Raw genomic sequence first — 17210 nt, 5'->3', positions numbered from 1 at the left:
TGGACTCATGTCACATCAGTCCTTTATGCAGCTCACCTTCTCAACAGCTTTACCTGCGCGATATATTCTATCACTTCGTAGCGAATTAAAAAGTAATTTGACGTGGAAGCCGTGAACATAATCGTTATTTGTTTTTAGAACCATTTCAGGTAACAATTCCATTGAGCGACAACTTTCGTGTGTGCTGTTTGAATGGCGTCGACAGGAAAACAGGAAATGTGGAATACAGGGGGCAGCTTTTTATTTTAGCATTTGGAGGTAGCGCTAATGCACACAGCAAGGAAAAAAGCAGGAGAAATTATTTTTGAATATACTTCCGGTTGTTTTGATGCCCTTAAAGCAGTGGAAGACGCGAATAGCTGAAATAAGGTGACGTCACTTTTCATATACATACTGTACAAAATAAAGCATGGAACTAAAATTGGCACAAAGTCCCGGCTGCATCACTTTTTTGTTTTCTTTTATCATGCAAATCATGAAGAGTGGTTTGTTGCCTGCTTCGACAAACAACTGCAGACACTGGGAGCACACTAGCATCTCTAACAACATCTTACAAAGTAGCATGCATTGACAAATGTCCTACAATCTGGAACGAGCGATCAGTGCACGCACGTGAGAGAACATTAAGGAGTGAAGTCTGGTAGTCTGCGCGACGAGTGACGCTGGGAGCTTATATACACCTAAGCGCGATAAAGATTTAAATGCGCACCCAGTGAGTCTGAAAATTGTATATAGCATCAGCAGAGCCGCATCCGAGAAAGAGTTTCAGTTCGAAGCATGGCGCTTCCCACCGTCAAAGTTCTTGCAAAGTCTTCGTCAAGAGACTTACTCTTGAGGGAGGGCGTGTCCAAAACTTGCATGCATATGACGCCGCCGTAGCGTCGCGAGGAACCTTGCAGGCCACGTTCCAGTTCACCACGTCACTCCGATGCACCAAAATCGCATGCGTGCATACATAGTGGTCTTCTGTGAGCCTCAACCGGCCGGAAAACACCCCGCTCGTTACCCTTGCGATGTCGTGAGTGGTCTTCCGCGCCCTGTCATGCATGGCGCTTCAGGTAAAGTGCCTCTTGGATCAGTTCGGAAATGTTTATCTCAATAATGACCACTCAGAGGCGTCCTGGGAGCGCGTCACGGTCACGTCTGCAAACAACACGTGTCATTAGGTGCTGGTGACGCGTACCAGGCGGCATCCAAGCAAGCTCGAATGAAATCCCGCTGAAAGTATGGGCTACATCGATGGACCAGCCCGCGTTGAAGTGACCAGCGCGTCCTGAGTTTTCGTCGGCCAGCGTCCAGCGCCGGAGATGCCTCTTCTGCATCATCGAGGCGGCCATGGCTGAAGGCAGGGTCGGCAGAACCCAGTTAGAACGCTCCATCCGAGCAGCTGGCGCGTTCTGCTGGTTCAGCTTCGTTCCTATAATGCTGTCAATGCTGAAACTTGACGGCGCAGACACGGGTTTGCTGCTCCGCCGCTCCCCTGAGAGAACCATAGGAGCCACGTGGGGTGCCGGAGGCATCGGGGGCAGCACATGTAAAGAGGGGTGGTGGATCGGGAGAGGCAGAAACGCCTGCTGGTGCTGGTACGGCACTGGGGGCACCAGGCCTGCGCCTGGGAACAGAGGATGGTGCCTGAGCAGGTCGCCGAAGAAAAAGCCGTCTGCCAGCGTGTCGGGTGGCTGGCGCTTGTAGCGCTTGCGGCGCCTCAAGAAGCTGCCGTTGTCGAACATGTCCTCGCTGGCGGGGTCCAGCGTCCAGTAGTTTCCCTTGCCGGGGTTCCCGGGCTCCCGCGGAATCTTGACGAAGCAGTCGTTCAGCGACAGGTTATGGCGTATGGAGTTCTGCCACATGGGGTACTTGTCTCTGTAGAAGGGGAACCTGTTGCGAATGAACTCGCAGATCCCGGACAGAGTGAGTCGCTTCTCCGGGCTCTGTAGGATGGCCATGGTGATGAGAGCGATGTACGAATATGGTGGCTTGACCGGGGGTGCCTTCCCGTCCCCTCCGGACGCCTTGCACGGGTCCTCCTTCGCTTTCGCCTTGGAGCTGGCCGACGAAGGCTTTGAGGAATGTGACTTGGTGGGCTGCGTCATGGGCGACTCCTGGTAAGTCCTAGCGGAGTGCGGCTGGTGCTGGGAACCATCGGGCGGTTCGTAATGAGTGGCCAACGTGTTGGCAGCGGTGTGCTGCCTGTGCGGCAGGAACCGAGGCGCTCCGCCCGCGACCGCGGCCCGGCAGCTCTGCAGGCTCAGCTCTGCGGCGTCCCTCATCGACGCGCTCACGCCAAAGCTCTGCTTGACGTTGGGCGCGTCTCGACTGAGCGGCGGCTCGTTATTGCGCGCCTTTCTTCGCGCGCGCCGGCCGCGGTTGGGACGGAGGCCGGCAAGCATGGGCGGAGCGTTCGCCGCGGGCGGGATTTGCCTCCGCCCACCGCCGTCTCTTCTCCGCTGGCCCGCTTGGCGGCGCTACCCGTGTCGCTTTTCGACGTCGCGGGGGGTGGAGTTCTTGCGGCGGGGTTTGATAGCGTGCGCTCACAATGTTTGGCCGTTATTGTTCGCCTTTCCCCTCCGTCGCTGCATTTTCGTCGGGCTCGCACGCGGAGAGAGGTAAGTACCTCTCCCCGTCGGTTTTGATACACTCAAGCAAAGATCGTAAACGCCATCTAACTCCCTTCCCTCTGCGGGTTGTCTGCATCTCGGAATGCGGCGCATCGGGAGCTTTGGCGTGCGACGGGGCAAAATATTTTGGGCTTTTGCCGCCCAGAGAGCGCACGCCGAGATTGGATTCGGCGCTTCTCCTCTCCAGCCGTCGCTTATCGCTCAGCGTCGCCAGCTAGAGCATCTTTCGCTCTGCTCAAAGTGCGAGCAACCCAGCTCGGATTCTGTTCGTGTTTCGACTCTCGCCTTCTGCAGCTTTCGCGTTGCTGGAGCTCTTAATGCGACGAACGCCTTTGCGGTCCTTCTTGGAGCTTCGGCGCGCACCCTGCCCAGCGTGAGCAATGCTGGGCGGAAGTTTTGCGCCGGCGAGGGAAGAGGAGGTTGCGGCCAATCTGGCGGCCCATTGTCGCCATCGCGCCCGCCTCGCAGTTTTCACGCGCCTGTGGGTTCGCGGTCGCCCTAATGGCAGAATGGCGCGACAATGGCATTCGCTCGGACGGGGGGAGTGGGGAGAGCGACCAGCAACGTGCCGCGAATGATCTCGAGCGCTGCTTGCTGTTGTTGCCGTCTTCTGTCTGCTCTTCCTCGCGCAGTTTCTTTTCTCGGATTGCACTTCGCTGACGTGAGGACGGCTGTTGCACGCGAGTCATCTGGTTACAAGGCTTATGTTTGCGTGGCTGCGTAGTCCGCGCTGGACAGGCTTTCTTTTCATTTGCAGCTGGATGTGCTTCATGGGCAGCAGCATTTTTTTTTCTCTCACTTCCGCCTTTCTTCTTTGTCTTTATTGTTTTCCTTTCCCGCTTTCTGTCTTGCCTGTTTCTTCGTCACTCGCTTGCGCACCATTTGGTCACGAGATCTTCTTTCTCCTTGTCGGGAGAAGCTGCAACTGTATATGCCAGGCAACCTCTGCGGCGGCGCCTTGTCGTCAATGGCCCTCCCTTGTAGCAACCGCGCCTGCCGCTCGGATCATCGCGACAGCAGGAGCACATGGGCAGACCTTCGCCAAGAGGGGGCTCGTAACGCTGCAGAGATGACTTTCTCTGTGGGTGAGTGCATGGGACGAGCACAAACGAAAAGTACGTGTCTGCCTTTTCGAGCGGAAATGGGGGGAGGAACGCCGCGCATAAGAAGCTCTCCTGTTCCCTCGTGTACGCCTAGCCTTAAAGTGCGGTCCACGTATACCGTCAGGAATAGACGTTTTGCTGCAATCTAGTTCCGTCTTTTAAATGTGAAAGGGTGTCTTGATTGTTATTGTGAGGTATGTGCCCCGCTTTCCAGTGACAACCTAACAGTGTGTATCTAATCTAGGATGCGTTGAGGTGTACGTAAAATAAAAGATATTCCGGCGAACTAGCTCGAAATCGTGCATATCGGGCGCATGCAAATGAGCACATATTCACGGTGGCTAAGACGCACGCTTACTGCGTAGGCTTGCAAGTGGAAAGGATGTGCGTACTGGCCTGTTGTATGCGTTTCAAACAAGCATCGTCCCAAAGGCAATGGAACGCGTGCAAAATCAGAGAAATTCTGCTCACTGCCACGAAGCTGCTGGAGGAGAGGCATAGAAAGGGATGAGTACCGAAGGGCATCGTTTCCGCCTTGTCCCTTTAAGCCCTGCCATGTAGCACGAGTGGCCACAGTGCGACAGGTTAGCACGACCTCCGGAAATGGTTGACAAAGCTATTTCGCATTTGACGGCACGTGATATTCCACGCTTTCTGGCTATGGCCAAAAGTTTCGCCGACAAGCGTGGAACTTTTGGCCGTGAGAAATGAAAACGCTTCCTCCATGCCCTTCGCTCAATTGGATCAACACTGTCTTTGTACAGTCATGGACAAACGTTTGCGGGATGCGGATTTGTGGAAAAAAATTATTTCTGCGTTGTCGCACATAGACAGGCAGATTGTATTTTTGCAGCAGGTGGAGTATACACTGTGAACTCTGAGGCGCTGGCAGACGACGGACGAAAGGAAGACGTGACCCAGAGTGCGCTGAGTGTACACGTCTCCTCATGCCTTTCAGTGACCTGCTGCGCCTGACTTGGCCGCAATATTTTTCTTTTTTTCTGCGGATAAGCATCCCGCTATCTTTTGTCCGCGACTCTACGTCGTGGTTAGTGTGTCGCAGCATCGCTACTTGCGACAAATAAAAAAAACCGCGCTGTAGAGCTTCGGCACACACTCCCGCAGCGTAATCGCTCGTTCCTATGTATGCCAGCCGCGACGTCGCGGTCGTCGGTGAAGATTTGGAGGGTCACACAGTGGGAAACCGCCGAGGCCGAAGACGTGGCCGGGGCGCTTGACGCTGGCGGGATTTCGGTTGCTGGCCAGCTTGCCGCGGAAAGAAGGCTGATGGTGATTGGAAAAAATCGTGGTGAAGCGAAGGATGATGATACAGTTTGTGGAAAAGTGCTGGTTGTAATATAGTTTACGGTGGTAAGACAACTTTAATATTTCTATATCCTGGGGAGCAAGGCTTCGCTCTTATGTTTACAATGGAAGTGGTACAACTCTAACCATTCCAAGCCTGGTAAAGATGGCATTGCGGTGTCTAGCCTGGGGTCTGTCGTGACGAGGTCATGCTTCCAAAGCATAGAGGTTAATTTCCGGGACCAGGTTTCTAGGCTGACGACGTCATCGCAAGAGATAAATTGCTGAAAAAGGTGAAACTCTTCTGCGGGGCTGAACAGCGAGGTGCCAAAAGACCAGTAGTGCTGCCTATCTACACAGGTTACCGCACAGTTTGAAATATGTGGCCAGAAGGTATGATGTTCGTGCGATCTTCTCGGCTCCTAATACATTTTCAAGGATCTGTAACGTAAGAATGAAACCGCAGATATGGTTTCTGAAAGAAACACGTGTCGGGTGAAACATCAGACGGTGTATGTACATTGCAAAAACCAACGTGGTTTATCGAATACCGGCCTGTCGGGAAAATGTACACGTGGGCCTGACTGGCAGATGTATTAATGAACGATTCCGGGAACAAGCGAGGTCTTAGCTTTACAAAACTGAGCCTCAGAGGTTTTTTGGGCCTTTCTAGATTCAATGATTTTTTCACAAAACGGTTAAATCCCTTGGGTTTACTCAACAATGGATGCACAAAATTTTTGTTGACCCCTTCCCAATGAAGTATATACTCATTGAGTACTAGAAGTTGACTTTTCTCTGCGTAATGGTTGGGGCGTCAGCAGCGCCGCGCGCCATCCCACGTGATCGGTCACATGCGCCAGCGACGGGCGGTTTCATTTTCTGTGTGTGTGTTGTGTAGTGTTTTGTAATTTATTGTAAACAACCGTGGTGTTTTCCGTTTGGATAGGCAACCGTAGAAGCGTGTAGTCTACGTATATCTGCCAGCGCGCTGTATCAGGCACGCGGCGAGTGAGCCTACGCAGTATATAGATTCTTGGGTGAGCACTTGTTTGTTCTTGGCTGTCGGATAGGTTGCTGTCCTGACGCTAGAACTCGGAGAGCATTTGCGAATTTATTGACCGTGTGTGCTCGTGCCAGTGAGGTGTTTTTTCCATGGCATTGTCATCCCGTCACGAGGTACGTGTCAAGCATGTTCAAGAACATGCTTTATTTTTTAATATCGCCTTACATACTGCAGTACCGGTTTCTCGCGGTTGGAACAAGAGAGATTCTTTCTCCTTGCTTGGTGTTGAAATGCTTTCTATAATCCGAGTAGAAAAAAGCACATTGTGCTTACCTCTTGGTGAAAAATGGCATGCGCAGTGCGTAAAAGCTCGTCAGAAAGAGCCAACGTAAAACTGTAAACGCCGCTCACTGCTTCTTGTGCGTTGCCAACTGTTAGCCTTTCGAGTCCTCGTTGCACCGTCGCTACTTTCGCTTTGTAAGCACCAGTTTCAGGACATCCCGAGGTTAGACGCGCAGGCCGAGAGTGAATCGCCGACTACTGACGTTTCTCGCCACGGTGCGTGCTAATTTCAGGCGGCTCTTCCGACCCGGAATGTGTTCTCGTTCACTCTGCATGCGCGTGCGGCACGCGTCGAGTGCCCTGCATCTCTGGACCGCACTGGTAACGCCAGCCGCTTAGGCGGCCAGGTCGTGCTGCAAATCCTTCAGGGTGCTCGCTGCCTAGCTCAGCGCTGAAAGCCATGCTGAATGTGTGAGCGCGTCAGACTGTGGAAGGTCCTCAGGGTTGCTGACACGGCGATCGAATTTTTCATCAGCGTCATGCACTTGAGCCTCCATGGCAACTCCTCGTATGGTTGCATCGCTAGAAATGTCAAGTTAGATATGTCGTCGCGCCCACAATAACCTCGTCATTGCTACGCCAGGGGCCTTTCAATGGCGTCCAGCAGCTGCTCGCATGCCCTGCGTTAAGCTTCTGCACTTCATTGCCCTATAACGAACAACGCACGCAGTCCTCGAGGCCCGCTTTCTTCTCGGGCACTGTCTCGGGTGAGAATGAAGATTTCCCCTTTTATTTTTAGTGCGGTGTTGTTCTTTATGTGCCACACGACCGCACTCCAACAGCTCGCATCGATGAGCCGTTGGGAAGTGTCTCACTGGCGGCGAATCAGACACCAGAAAAAGAACCCTATTGGCAGCCAGGAAGCGTGCGGAAAACACGAGAGCTCCGTGCCTGGCCCTGGGATGCAGGGCACCGTACGCGTGCGCAAAAACTCCGCTAGTGGAACGATCAGCAGTCTGCATTTAAGCCAGAGCTCCGTCAGGCAGTCATATCTGCGTTTAGTTCTGGGCTCAGGGATTTTTGACAATAAAAAAATTAGAATTCCAATTCCTAGTGTAATTAAGAGTAAGCAATATGTAGTACCTGTTTTCGGTTATCAGTGTTTTGTTCGCATGGCTTCGATGCTAAATACTGGACATAATTATGCTGGTGCAATTAGCTCAGTGCATTTCCGCCAACTCCAATGTCCCAACAGCGAGTTCCAACATTAACGATGCATGAACACCTTGAAAACCCTGACCCTCAGAGAAAGATCTTCATCATTCGAGACGCCCATACCAGCTGGGGTTGCATTAGTATGGCGCCGCTATATTTATAAATAAGCTTTTCAGGAATGTAATTGAAACGTTATGCTCAGTTTTTAATTGTACAAATTACGTCAATATCAGACTTCTGTTGTTTTGCGCTGAGAACCTCTATATTCTGAAATATTATCCATTCAAAAACGATCGAATACCCTAAGAAATCATTATTCTGTTACAAAACCATATCTTAAACCAAACGGGGAAAGAAAGAACAATCCACGGGCCACCTAATTTTAACGCGAGCATTTATTCACCGAAAAGCAAAATAAAAGCTAAACTGCAGAATAAGCAGTCAGATGTCAGCTGGAGTATGTGTCATATTTTTTCTTCCTAGACCGTTTCAGCGCTCTTTTGTTCCAGGGATTGAAGTATTGCGTCGTTTTTTTTTTTTTCGGGGGGGGGGGGGGCGGTGCCTTTTGCAGGTTTCAGCGCGTCGAGACATTATATTGGTTCCCGTTTGCTTCTCACAGGTTACATGTACAGGAATTTCTCGGGCTTGAGTTTTCGTCACATAGAGTGGTAAAGAAATACGTCTACTTAGGGCAGGTAGTGACAGCTGCTTCGGATCATGAGAGGGAAATAACTATAGGAGGTTAACAATGGGGTGGAGCGCATATGGCGGGTTCTCTCAGATCATGAATGGGAGTTCATCAATGTCCCTCATTAAAAAAGTGTACAACAGCTGTGTCTTACCGGTACTCATCTACAGGGCAGAAAAGTGGAGGCTAACGAAAAGGGTTCAGCTTAAGCCAAGGACAACACAACAAGCCATGGAAAGAAAAATGATAGGTGAAACGTTAAGAGACCGGAATCGGGTCGAGTGGGTGAGGGAACAATCGCGGGTTAATGACATCCTATAGTCGAAACCAAGAGGAAGAAATAGGCTTGGGCAGGGCATGTACTGCAAAGGCAAGATAACCGCTGGTCCTAGCTTAAGGGTAGCGGTGTGGATTTCAAGAGAAGGCAAGCGTAGCTAGGGGCGGGAGAAATTTATATGGGCGGATGAGATTAGGAAGTTTGCAGGCACAGGGTGGGCGCAGCTGGAAAGGGACAGGGTTAGTTGGAGATACATGGGAGAGGCCTTTTCCCGGCGGTGGGTGTAGTCCGGCTGATGATAATGATGATGATGGGGTGGAGAACAACCTGGCGATGTGCAGACGTTCCTTCGAACGGGTCCAAGGCACCGTCCAGTGTGCTGACATTTCCTCTGTAGTAACAATGATTTCGCTTCAAGCGCTGGTGCTGTACACGTATTCATCTTGGTTCGTTTCTGTGTAATCTGCATGAGCGCACTTTGAAATGCGGAAGCACTGAGAGCACCATCCCTTTTTATATCATTTTTGATAGGGGACTGGTTTTCTCTGCAATAAATACAATTCTTTCGTGAAATAAAACTGATGCCTAGAATAATCCTCAATCATTTTAGAATTGATATTTGTAACAGAATAGAAATATTGTTGAAGTATTGTTGCGCGGCTTAGAAACTAACATCTTGAATTGCCGTTGTGCTGAAAGCAGCTTTATTGCTCGCAATGCACCCGCCGCGGTATCTCAGTGGTTAGCGCGCTCGGCTACTGATCCGGAGTTCCCAGGTACAAACCCGACCGCGGCGGCTGCGTTTTTATGAAGGAAGAACGTTAAGGCACCCGTGTGCTATGCGATGTCAGTGCACGTTAAATATCCCCAGGCGGTAGAAATTATTCCGGAGCCCTCCACTACGGCACCTCTTTCATCCTTTCTTCTTACACTCCCTCCTTCATCCCTTCCCTTGCGGCGCGGTTCAGGTGTCCGCCGATATGAGACAGATACTGCGCCATTTCCTTTCTCCAAAAGCCAATTATTGTTATTATTATTGCTCGCAATGCAGTGATATACAGCACCTGTGTTTTAATTCTAGTAACCTAAGGACCTAAACATCAAAGCGCGAATGCTGCCGAATGTTTAAGGTACACCAACTTGATTCAAACGACATTCAGGCTAAAAAACATATACAGCGATTCTACCTTCTAGTCATGTTGAATAAGTCATGTATTTCCTCTGTGCTTGTTCACTTGGTGGAGGCATTTTCGTTCAATTAAAATGTTAGCAGTTCTTTATTTACCTCTACTTCGCAGAATAAAACAGTTTAACTGTTAATTTTCTATGAACATCACAAATTCATAAAAATTGGCCCTGGTTTAACTCCGTTATACCTAGTGAGACGATCGGAGGAAGCTCTAGTTAAGCAAGGTTACACATTGTTTTGCTCGATTCTCTCGACGGTGTTTTCGCTGCTTGGACAGTCGCACTTCCCTGTCTTCGAGAGACTCCTCTTCACGTTTAGCACATGGCTTTCGCAGTGCCTGATCGGACGCAGCCTCGTTTGTGTGCCGAACCGTTCTCTCACACAGGCCCGGCTTCCATGGCTGTGCGGAGGAGCGAGCGTAGCTGCCGCGCTTGTACTGCGTGTCCTACTGTTGCACGGGAGGCGGCGCGACGACGGCGAAGCGGCAGCTGCGGCGCGTCGCGTCGTTACTCACGTCATCAGGCGAGTGGCGGAACGAAGCAATGGTGGCGGCGGCCGGCGCAGTGGGGGCGAGTCACACGTCGTATGACGTAAGGCCGCTCTTCCTGTTCAGAGGTTAAACTGCAACTTTCGTGACCTTCGAAGTTGAGGCTCGCATAGTAAGAGCTTCGCTCTCAACGAAACCATTCCCCTATGCTTTATTTGGTTTCGGTGATTGTTGGCTTCCTTATTAAGGATGGACTTTGAATAGATACAAGTGTCAGCCTTTGTTTATTTTTTTCATGAAAATGTTTTTCACCACAAAGGTGGCTTGCGTAAAGTTATTTGTCATGGCAGAAATTGTAATGGTAGATTATTGAGTTGGTAGAAATAAAATGCAAGGTTACACATTGTTTTGCTCGATTCTCTCAATGGATGCCACTGCAATGTGAATAATGAAAACTGCACAACGGCATTTCAACGACACTTCATTATTGCAACAGCAAAACAGTAGTTCAGCAGCATTTCAATTACATTTTTGTGTAAGTTGTCAAGGAATCTTGATGTGGCATTAATAATAAAACAAAATATCGACTCGGCAACAATCAACGGAGTTTCTATGATAAAGCATGGGCCAATTTTATGGAAATCTGAAGACGGCCAGAACATTTCAGAATGGTATTACAACAAAATTTCAACACGATTCCTTAAGATTATGAAGAATACTTGAATGTATCTTAAATAATATTTTTTTTTTAGCTTTAGAAAATTTCTGTGAGTTTAAACTTTCTTGCGCACTGTAAGGCGTGTGACGCTCGCTAACCATATCTTTCGACTGCGGATGTTTTGGCACTAAATTCATTGCACATTGTGATGACCCCCATAATGCGCAGGTCCACACGGGACGGAGAGGCAAAGAGACACCGTATGGCTCAGTTTAAACAAACAGATATATTCAATAATTATACATGATTAAGATTCAGAGGCTGGAGCGTCCGAGCTTACGTGCCGACGACTTCATGGGGGCGATGGAGTGGCTCCGGAGTTGGGCTCGAGCGGTTGCTGGCAGAAGCTGCAGGCCGTCGGGTTTCGGCGCTGAAGGCCCTCTTGGCGAACGATGTCGTCCTGAGCGTTCTCTTCCGTACTGCTTGTCCATTTTTATATCCTCTTCTCCACACTCCCTAGGGTGAGGACGCCCACGCCGGAGGGGAAGGAGGGGGGGGGGGGGCTAGGGCTTTCACTTGGGCGCACAAACGTACCACCGCACTTAAGGTCTCGCCCCCCTCACGTGTTGAGTCCGAGGGAAAGAAGGTTGTCTTCGAGGTAGCGCATAGCGTCGGCTGTGGTAAGGCGCGCTCTGGCCCGCTGACAGTTCCCGCGGGTCACCGGCCTCCATTCTCCATCCATCAATTTACACTCGCTCCTCAAGGTAAGGCGCGCTCTGGCCCGCTGACAGTTCCCTAGTCCTGGAATGTGCTCGGGAGGGCCGCCCCTGGAACCGCCACGCCAATTGGGGAGGATAAAGCCCGTTTCCCCCGCGGCGGCGGCGGCGGGTCCGGTTGGGTCCGGTTGGGCTTAAACCCCTTCGTTGTGGTCGTCACTCAAAGAGCATGGCTGGGTAATTGATGATGCCGCTGTCATCTGGGTCTCCGTCTACGCCGCGCCGTCGAACGCGGAACCTCGTAGCACACACAAGGAACGTCACACTCGCTCACCCTCCAGAAGAATGTTCTCCGAACATTTGAGTCCCTGCAGCTCCCCTTGTCTTTCTGAATCGCCTCGCACAGTGCGTCCGACAAAACACTTTTCGCTGCACTCAACACCACTGCACAACACCATATGCCTCCGCTGTCATAACTGGCGTCTCCAGGGGCAGCACTGATCTTCTTTTACAGATAAACATGAAACTCAGCACCCAAGCCTCTCCTTTCTAGTCCAAACTGTACGAAATAAATTTACCACAGTTACAAAGGAGCTCCCACTTCTAGCACGATCACGGCATAGACAAAAATATAGATAACGAAAGGAAGTAGGGCAGGTTCTGCATGCGCTCCGCATGCTCTCCTGTGAAGGTGTTACTTAATGACAGAAAGGTTTATCTGCTAACTCCGATAACTTAACACATACGCATATAGCAATGTTATGAGCTGCGGCATTACACAATTCTGACCAGTTCACAACTCCGCTCTGTTTACACCATTAGTCCGACTTAGCTTTCCGATTTCGCAGCGGATATCGGCCTTCATGAGTCATACTAAGTAAGTCTGTGACCCTTTGTCTGCTTTGGGACTCGCGAGGGCTCGTGGCAGGAGCCTCTCCTGGCGTTATCTGCGCGGCAACCTCGCGCGCTTCTTCTTCTAGCAATGCATGAAGTAAATCCGGTGGCATTCCGGCCGTCACCTCTGGCGCCTGCCGAACAAATGCAGGAGAGGCCGTTTCTTGCGAACTATCTGCGCGCTCCGCTTCACTTCTGTCCCCATCAAAATCCGCGCTTTCCCTTTCCTCATTTCGTGAATACTGAACCGGTGCCGACTTGAGGCGATTTGCGTGTATCCTTATCAAGCGCCGGTTCACGTCTCGGACTCTGAAGTTTACCGGAGAAAGCTTCTCGACAACCTCGCACGGTCCTCTCCACTTCGTCTGGAACTTACGAGCTAGCCCAATCTGCCTTTGGCAGTTTTCAATGTACACGCTGTCCCCCACATTAAACGGCGCGTCTCTAGCACTGCGATCGTGCACCTCCTTCCTGCGCTTCGCCGCTTTCTTTAAGGCCTCCTTTGCGATGTTCCTCGCCACTTGCAAGCGCGATTCTAGCTCAACCTTATAGTCGTCCAGTGAAGCGTATGGGACACGACGGGGGCCCTCTGGCACTTCACTAGGCTGGTCCGGGTCTCGGCCGTAGAGAAGAAAGAATGGCGATTCGCCCGTGCTCTCGTGTGCTGCGGAATTGTAGGCAAACATTGCATACGGGAGCCACAATTCCCAGTCCCGCTGGTCGCGCGAAACAAAATGCGACAGGAACCCGGCCACGGTTTGGTTCAGTCGCTCCACCGCGCCGTTGCAAGCCGGATGGTACGGTGTTGTCTGCTTCTTAGCGATCTTAAGCAGCTCGCAAACTCTCCTCATTAGCTGCGAAACGAAGTTCGTTCCCCGATCTGTCAAGAGTTGCCTCGGGGGTCCATGTCGGAGTACGATCTGTTCGACAAATGCTCTTGCAACCGTGTCTGCCTTCTGATCTGGGAGCGCTACCGCTTCCGCGTATTTTGAAAGGTGGTCGACAAATACTAAAATGTACTTGTTTCCGGAAGTGGTCGTGGGCAATGGGCCCATTATGTCCATACCTGTCCGCTCGAAGGGAGCCGAAACCTCAGGGAACGGCTGAATTGGAGCTGGTCTTCGTCCCTTGGGTGTTTTTCTTTCGAGACAGGAATGACACTTCGCACAGTAGTCTCTAACATCCTGTCGCATGCCACTCCAAAAGTACAAACGCTCCACACGCCTGCGTGTCTTCGCTACGCCAAAATGACCGGCGCATGGCGCATCGTGAAACGCGCGAAGAACCCTTTCTGTCCACGACCGAGGTATGACGACTCTCTCCCAAGCGGTTTTCTCTGGTCTACCTTTCCTGGTTGGCCTCGTGCGCCGACACAGGGTGCCGTCTTTGCCAATGAAATAACCTAGCTGTTCGGGGTGAGACGGTGCGCCCTCTAAGCTTTCGATTATTCGCTTCAGGTCAGGATCTTTGCACTGCTCTGTGCGTAATTCGGCGGGGTCGACTACGGGGACAAACTCATCTATAGCTGCCACGGCAGCTGTGCGGCTGAGTGCATCAGCATTCAGATGCGTCTTTCCTGACTTGTACTCAACTTCAAAGCAGTATTCCTGCAGGTGTAGATTCCATCTAGCGAGTCGCGAGCTAGGGTCCCTGACACTCATCACCCATTTCAGAGGATGGCAGTCTGTGACTAGCTTGAATTTGCGGCCGTAAAAGTAGCATCTGAAGTGCTTTACTGCCCAGACAACGGCGAGGCACTCCCTTTCCGTAGCTCCGTACTTTTGCTCTGTGGGGCTCAGCTGTCGGCTAGCAAAAGCAACGGGATGTTCTTTGCCCTCGATAACCTGAGATAGCACGGCACCAACTGCGAACTTTGACGCATCTGTGGCCATAACGAAGGGCAAATTAAACTCCGGGTGGCGCAACAGCGGTGCACTCATTAGCTTCCTTTTCAGGGCCCCAAAAGCATTCTCCGCGTTTTCGTCCCAGCGAAAGGCGACATTTTTGGCTGTTAAGGCGGTGAGCGGCTTAGCGAGCTTGGCGAACTCCTCTATGTGCCTTCGGTAGTAACCGATCAGGCCGAGAAACTGCCGGACCTGGCGGACGCTAGTCGGGGATGGAAAATCCGAGACACACCTTAGTTTCTCAGGGTCCGGTCGCACGCCGTCAGCTGAAACAACGTGCCCGAGGTATTTCACCTCGTTTTTGAGGAATTGGCACTTAGAGGGCTTCAGCTTGAGACCCGCTCCTCTTAGTCGTACCAAAACCTGCTCAATACCGCGCAAATGGTTCTCAAAACTGTCACTGTATATGATAATGTCATCCATATATACGAAGCACAGCCTCCCCAGAAGACCTGCCAGGATAACATCAGCGGTTCTCGGCCAGACAGCAGGGCTGTTGGCCAGACCCATCGGCATTCTTTTCCATTCATAGTGCCCTGAGGGCGTGTTGAATGCCGTTTTCTCGGCATCTGCCGGATCCATTGCTATCTGCCAGAATCCCGCCGCCATGTCCACTACCGTGAAGTACCTGGCAGAGCCCAGCTGAGAAAGCGTCTCCTGTATATTGGGGATGGGGTATGGATCGATGCGAGTTACGGCATTTAGTTTGCGGTAGTCCACTACCAATCGATACGAGCCATCTGGCTGGTTTGCTGAACGACTACTCGGAGGTATTCGCCGCGTCCAACCTGGATTTGGGCTGCTGTGGCGTTATAAAGCACAGGATAGAAACCGGCACTTCATCGCCCGTTTACCAGCGTGCGTACAGGATTCCTTACTCCCAACGTGAGGAGATGGAGCGGCAGGTGCAGGACCTGATTGATCGCGGCATTGTCGAACACTCAAAGTCACCCTGGGGAGGGGGTAAAAGTCCCACAATCAGTCCCGTGATTCCCTTTTGATTACAATTTTGAAGTCATGAATGTCGCAGCATTCAGAGGACATTTGCTTTTGAGACCCCACTTCTGACACCAGTGTGATGACCCCCATAATGCGCAGGTCCACACGGGACGGAGAGGCAAAGAGACACCGTATGGCTTAGTTTAAACAAACAGATATATTCAATATTTATACATGATTAAGATTCAGAGGCTGGGGCGTCCGAGCTTACGTGCCGACGACTTCATGGGGGCGATGGAGTGGCTCCGGAGTTGGGCTCGAGCGGTTGCTGGCAGAAGCTGCACGCCGTCGGGTTTCGGCGCTGAAGGCCCTCTTGGCGAACGATGTCGTCCTGAGCGTTCTCTTCCGTACTGCTTGTCCATTTTTATATCCTCTTCTCCACACTCCCTAGGGTGAGGACGCCCACGCCGGAGGGGAAGGAGGGGGGGGGGGGGCTAGGGCTTTCACTTGGGCGCACAAACATACCACCGCACTTAAGGTTTCGCCCCCCTCACGTGTTGAGTCCGAGGGAAAGAAGGTTGTCTTCGAGGTAGCGCATAGCGTCGGCTGTGGTAAGGCGCGCTCTGGCCCGCTGACAGTTCCCGCGGGTCACCGGCCTCCATTCTCCATCCATCAACTGACACTCGCTCCTCAAGGTAAGGCGCGCTCTGGCCCGCTGACAGTTCCCTAGTCCTGGAATGTGCTCGGGAGGGCCGCCCCTGGAACCGCCACGCCAATTGGGGAGGATAAAGCCCGTTTCCCCGCGGCGGCGGCGGCGGGTCCGGTTGGGTCCGGTTGGGCTTAAACCCCTTCGTTGTGGTCGTCACTCAAAGAGCATGGCTGGGTAATTGGTGATGCCGCTGTGTCTGGGTCTCCGTCTACGCCGCGCCGTCGAACGCGGAACCTCGTAGCACACACAAGGAATGTCACAACATTAATCAGGAAATCATTGAGGCTAGACATATTTTGCGATTAGGTAATGACCGTGTCCCAGAGCCGCCCATCGCGTTAACGAGCAGTTAGTTAGGCTATCTTGATCGGGGCAGTTTTTAGGGCTGTTCATGAATTTTGATTTTCGGTCTGCTTTTTCGTGATTGTGCGCTTTGTGGTGCTGCTTGTCGTGGCTGTATAAACTCTGTTTGGTTCAGTAAACTTCAGATGCGAGTCACTGCTTATCTTTCTACTTAAGGTCCTCCTGTACCGCGCTGGTAAATTTATTGTTGTTGTTTTTACCCTCACACAATGGCACATGCCCTCATAGGAGGATTGGCTGGTAAATTTAAAACGACACCGCACCAACCTGCGCAGGTTTCTTTCTGGACATCCAACAATGCGAGAATAGACTAGATCTGCAGCTGTTGGCCGTAGCAGGGGCTATAGTAACCGCTACCACCTTTGCTGTTCCGCACATTAAAAAAATAGTTCGAACACGACATACAACGTGATCCATTGTGTCGTTTTTTTTCGAAACCCAGAAAGGCTTCTTTTCTTTATTGCATGGCGTATATTATACGCACGAATGAAGAATATTTTTTGCTAGTCGTTAGGAAAAGCAACTATTCGCGAAATAAGAGTGCTAGAGAATCTGCGACTTCACATAAAAACGCCTTCTCTTAAAACGAACCGCTCGACGCAATTTTAGCTTTCGAGCGTTATTGGCCTTTCGCGCTTATCGCGCAGAAAGGCTTCATAAACTACTGGATGATCCGAATCTTAGTTAGATAGTTCGTATTGCAATTAAAATAGCAGCTAACGAGGGACAGCACACACTTCTGTTTCATCGCCACTGCGCAGTGTTTTTTTTTTGTTTTCACCTCCGCCTTTTCCTCCTCCCCCTTTCGCCTTTATATATATATATATATATATACGTACGCCCAAATAAAGATAATT

General features: G+C 51.2%; 1 protein-coding gene across 1 annotated transcript; it reads right to left on the bottom strand.

Annotated features, from left to right (window-relative positions):
* Positions 1-273: 273 nt before the first annotated feature.
* On the bottom strand, positions 274-2312 carry LOC144111321 (forkhead box protein D1-like). The gene has a single exon (XM_077644585.1). The coding sequence runs from the start codon at positions 2268-2270 to the stop codon at positions 1110-1112; it is 1161 nt and encodes a 386-aa protein (XP_077500711.1). The 5' UTR covers positions 2271-2312; the 3' UTR covers positions 274-1109.
* Between the last annotated feature and the right edge of the window lie 14898 nt (positions 2313-17210).

This window comes from Amblyomma americanum, chromosome 11 (assembly GCF_052857255.1).
Source record: "Amblyomma americanum isolate KBUSLIRL-KWMA chromosome 11, ASM5285725v1, whole genome shotgun sequence".
In the NCBI taxonomy this organism is placed as follows: domain Eukaryota; kingdom Metazoa; phylum Arthropoda; class Arachnida; order Ixodida; family Ixodidae; genus Amblyomma; species Amblyomma americanum.
This window is presented reverse-complemented; position numbering and strand designations above follow the sequence as displayed.

Coding starts and splice junctions, on each gene's coding strand:
- LOC144111321 (XM_077644585.1), bottom strand. CDS start 2,270: ATGAGGGACGCCGCAGAGCTGAGCCTGCAGAGCTGCCGGGCCGCGGTC.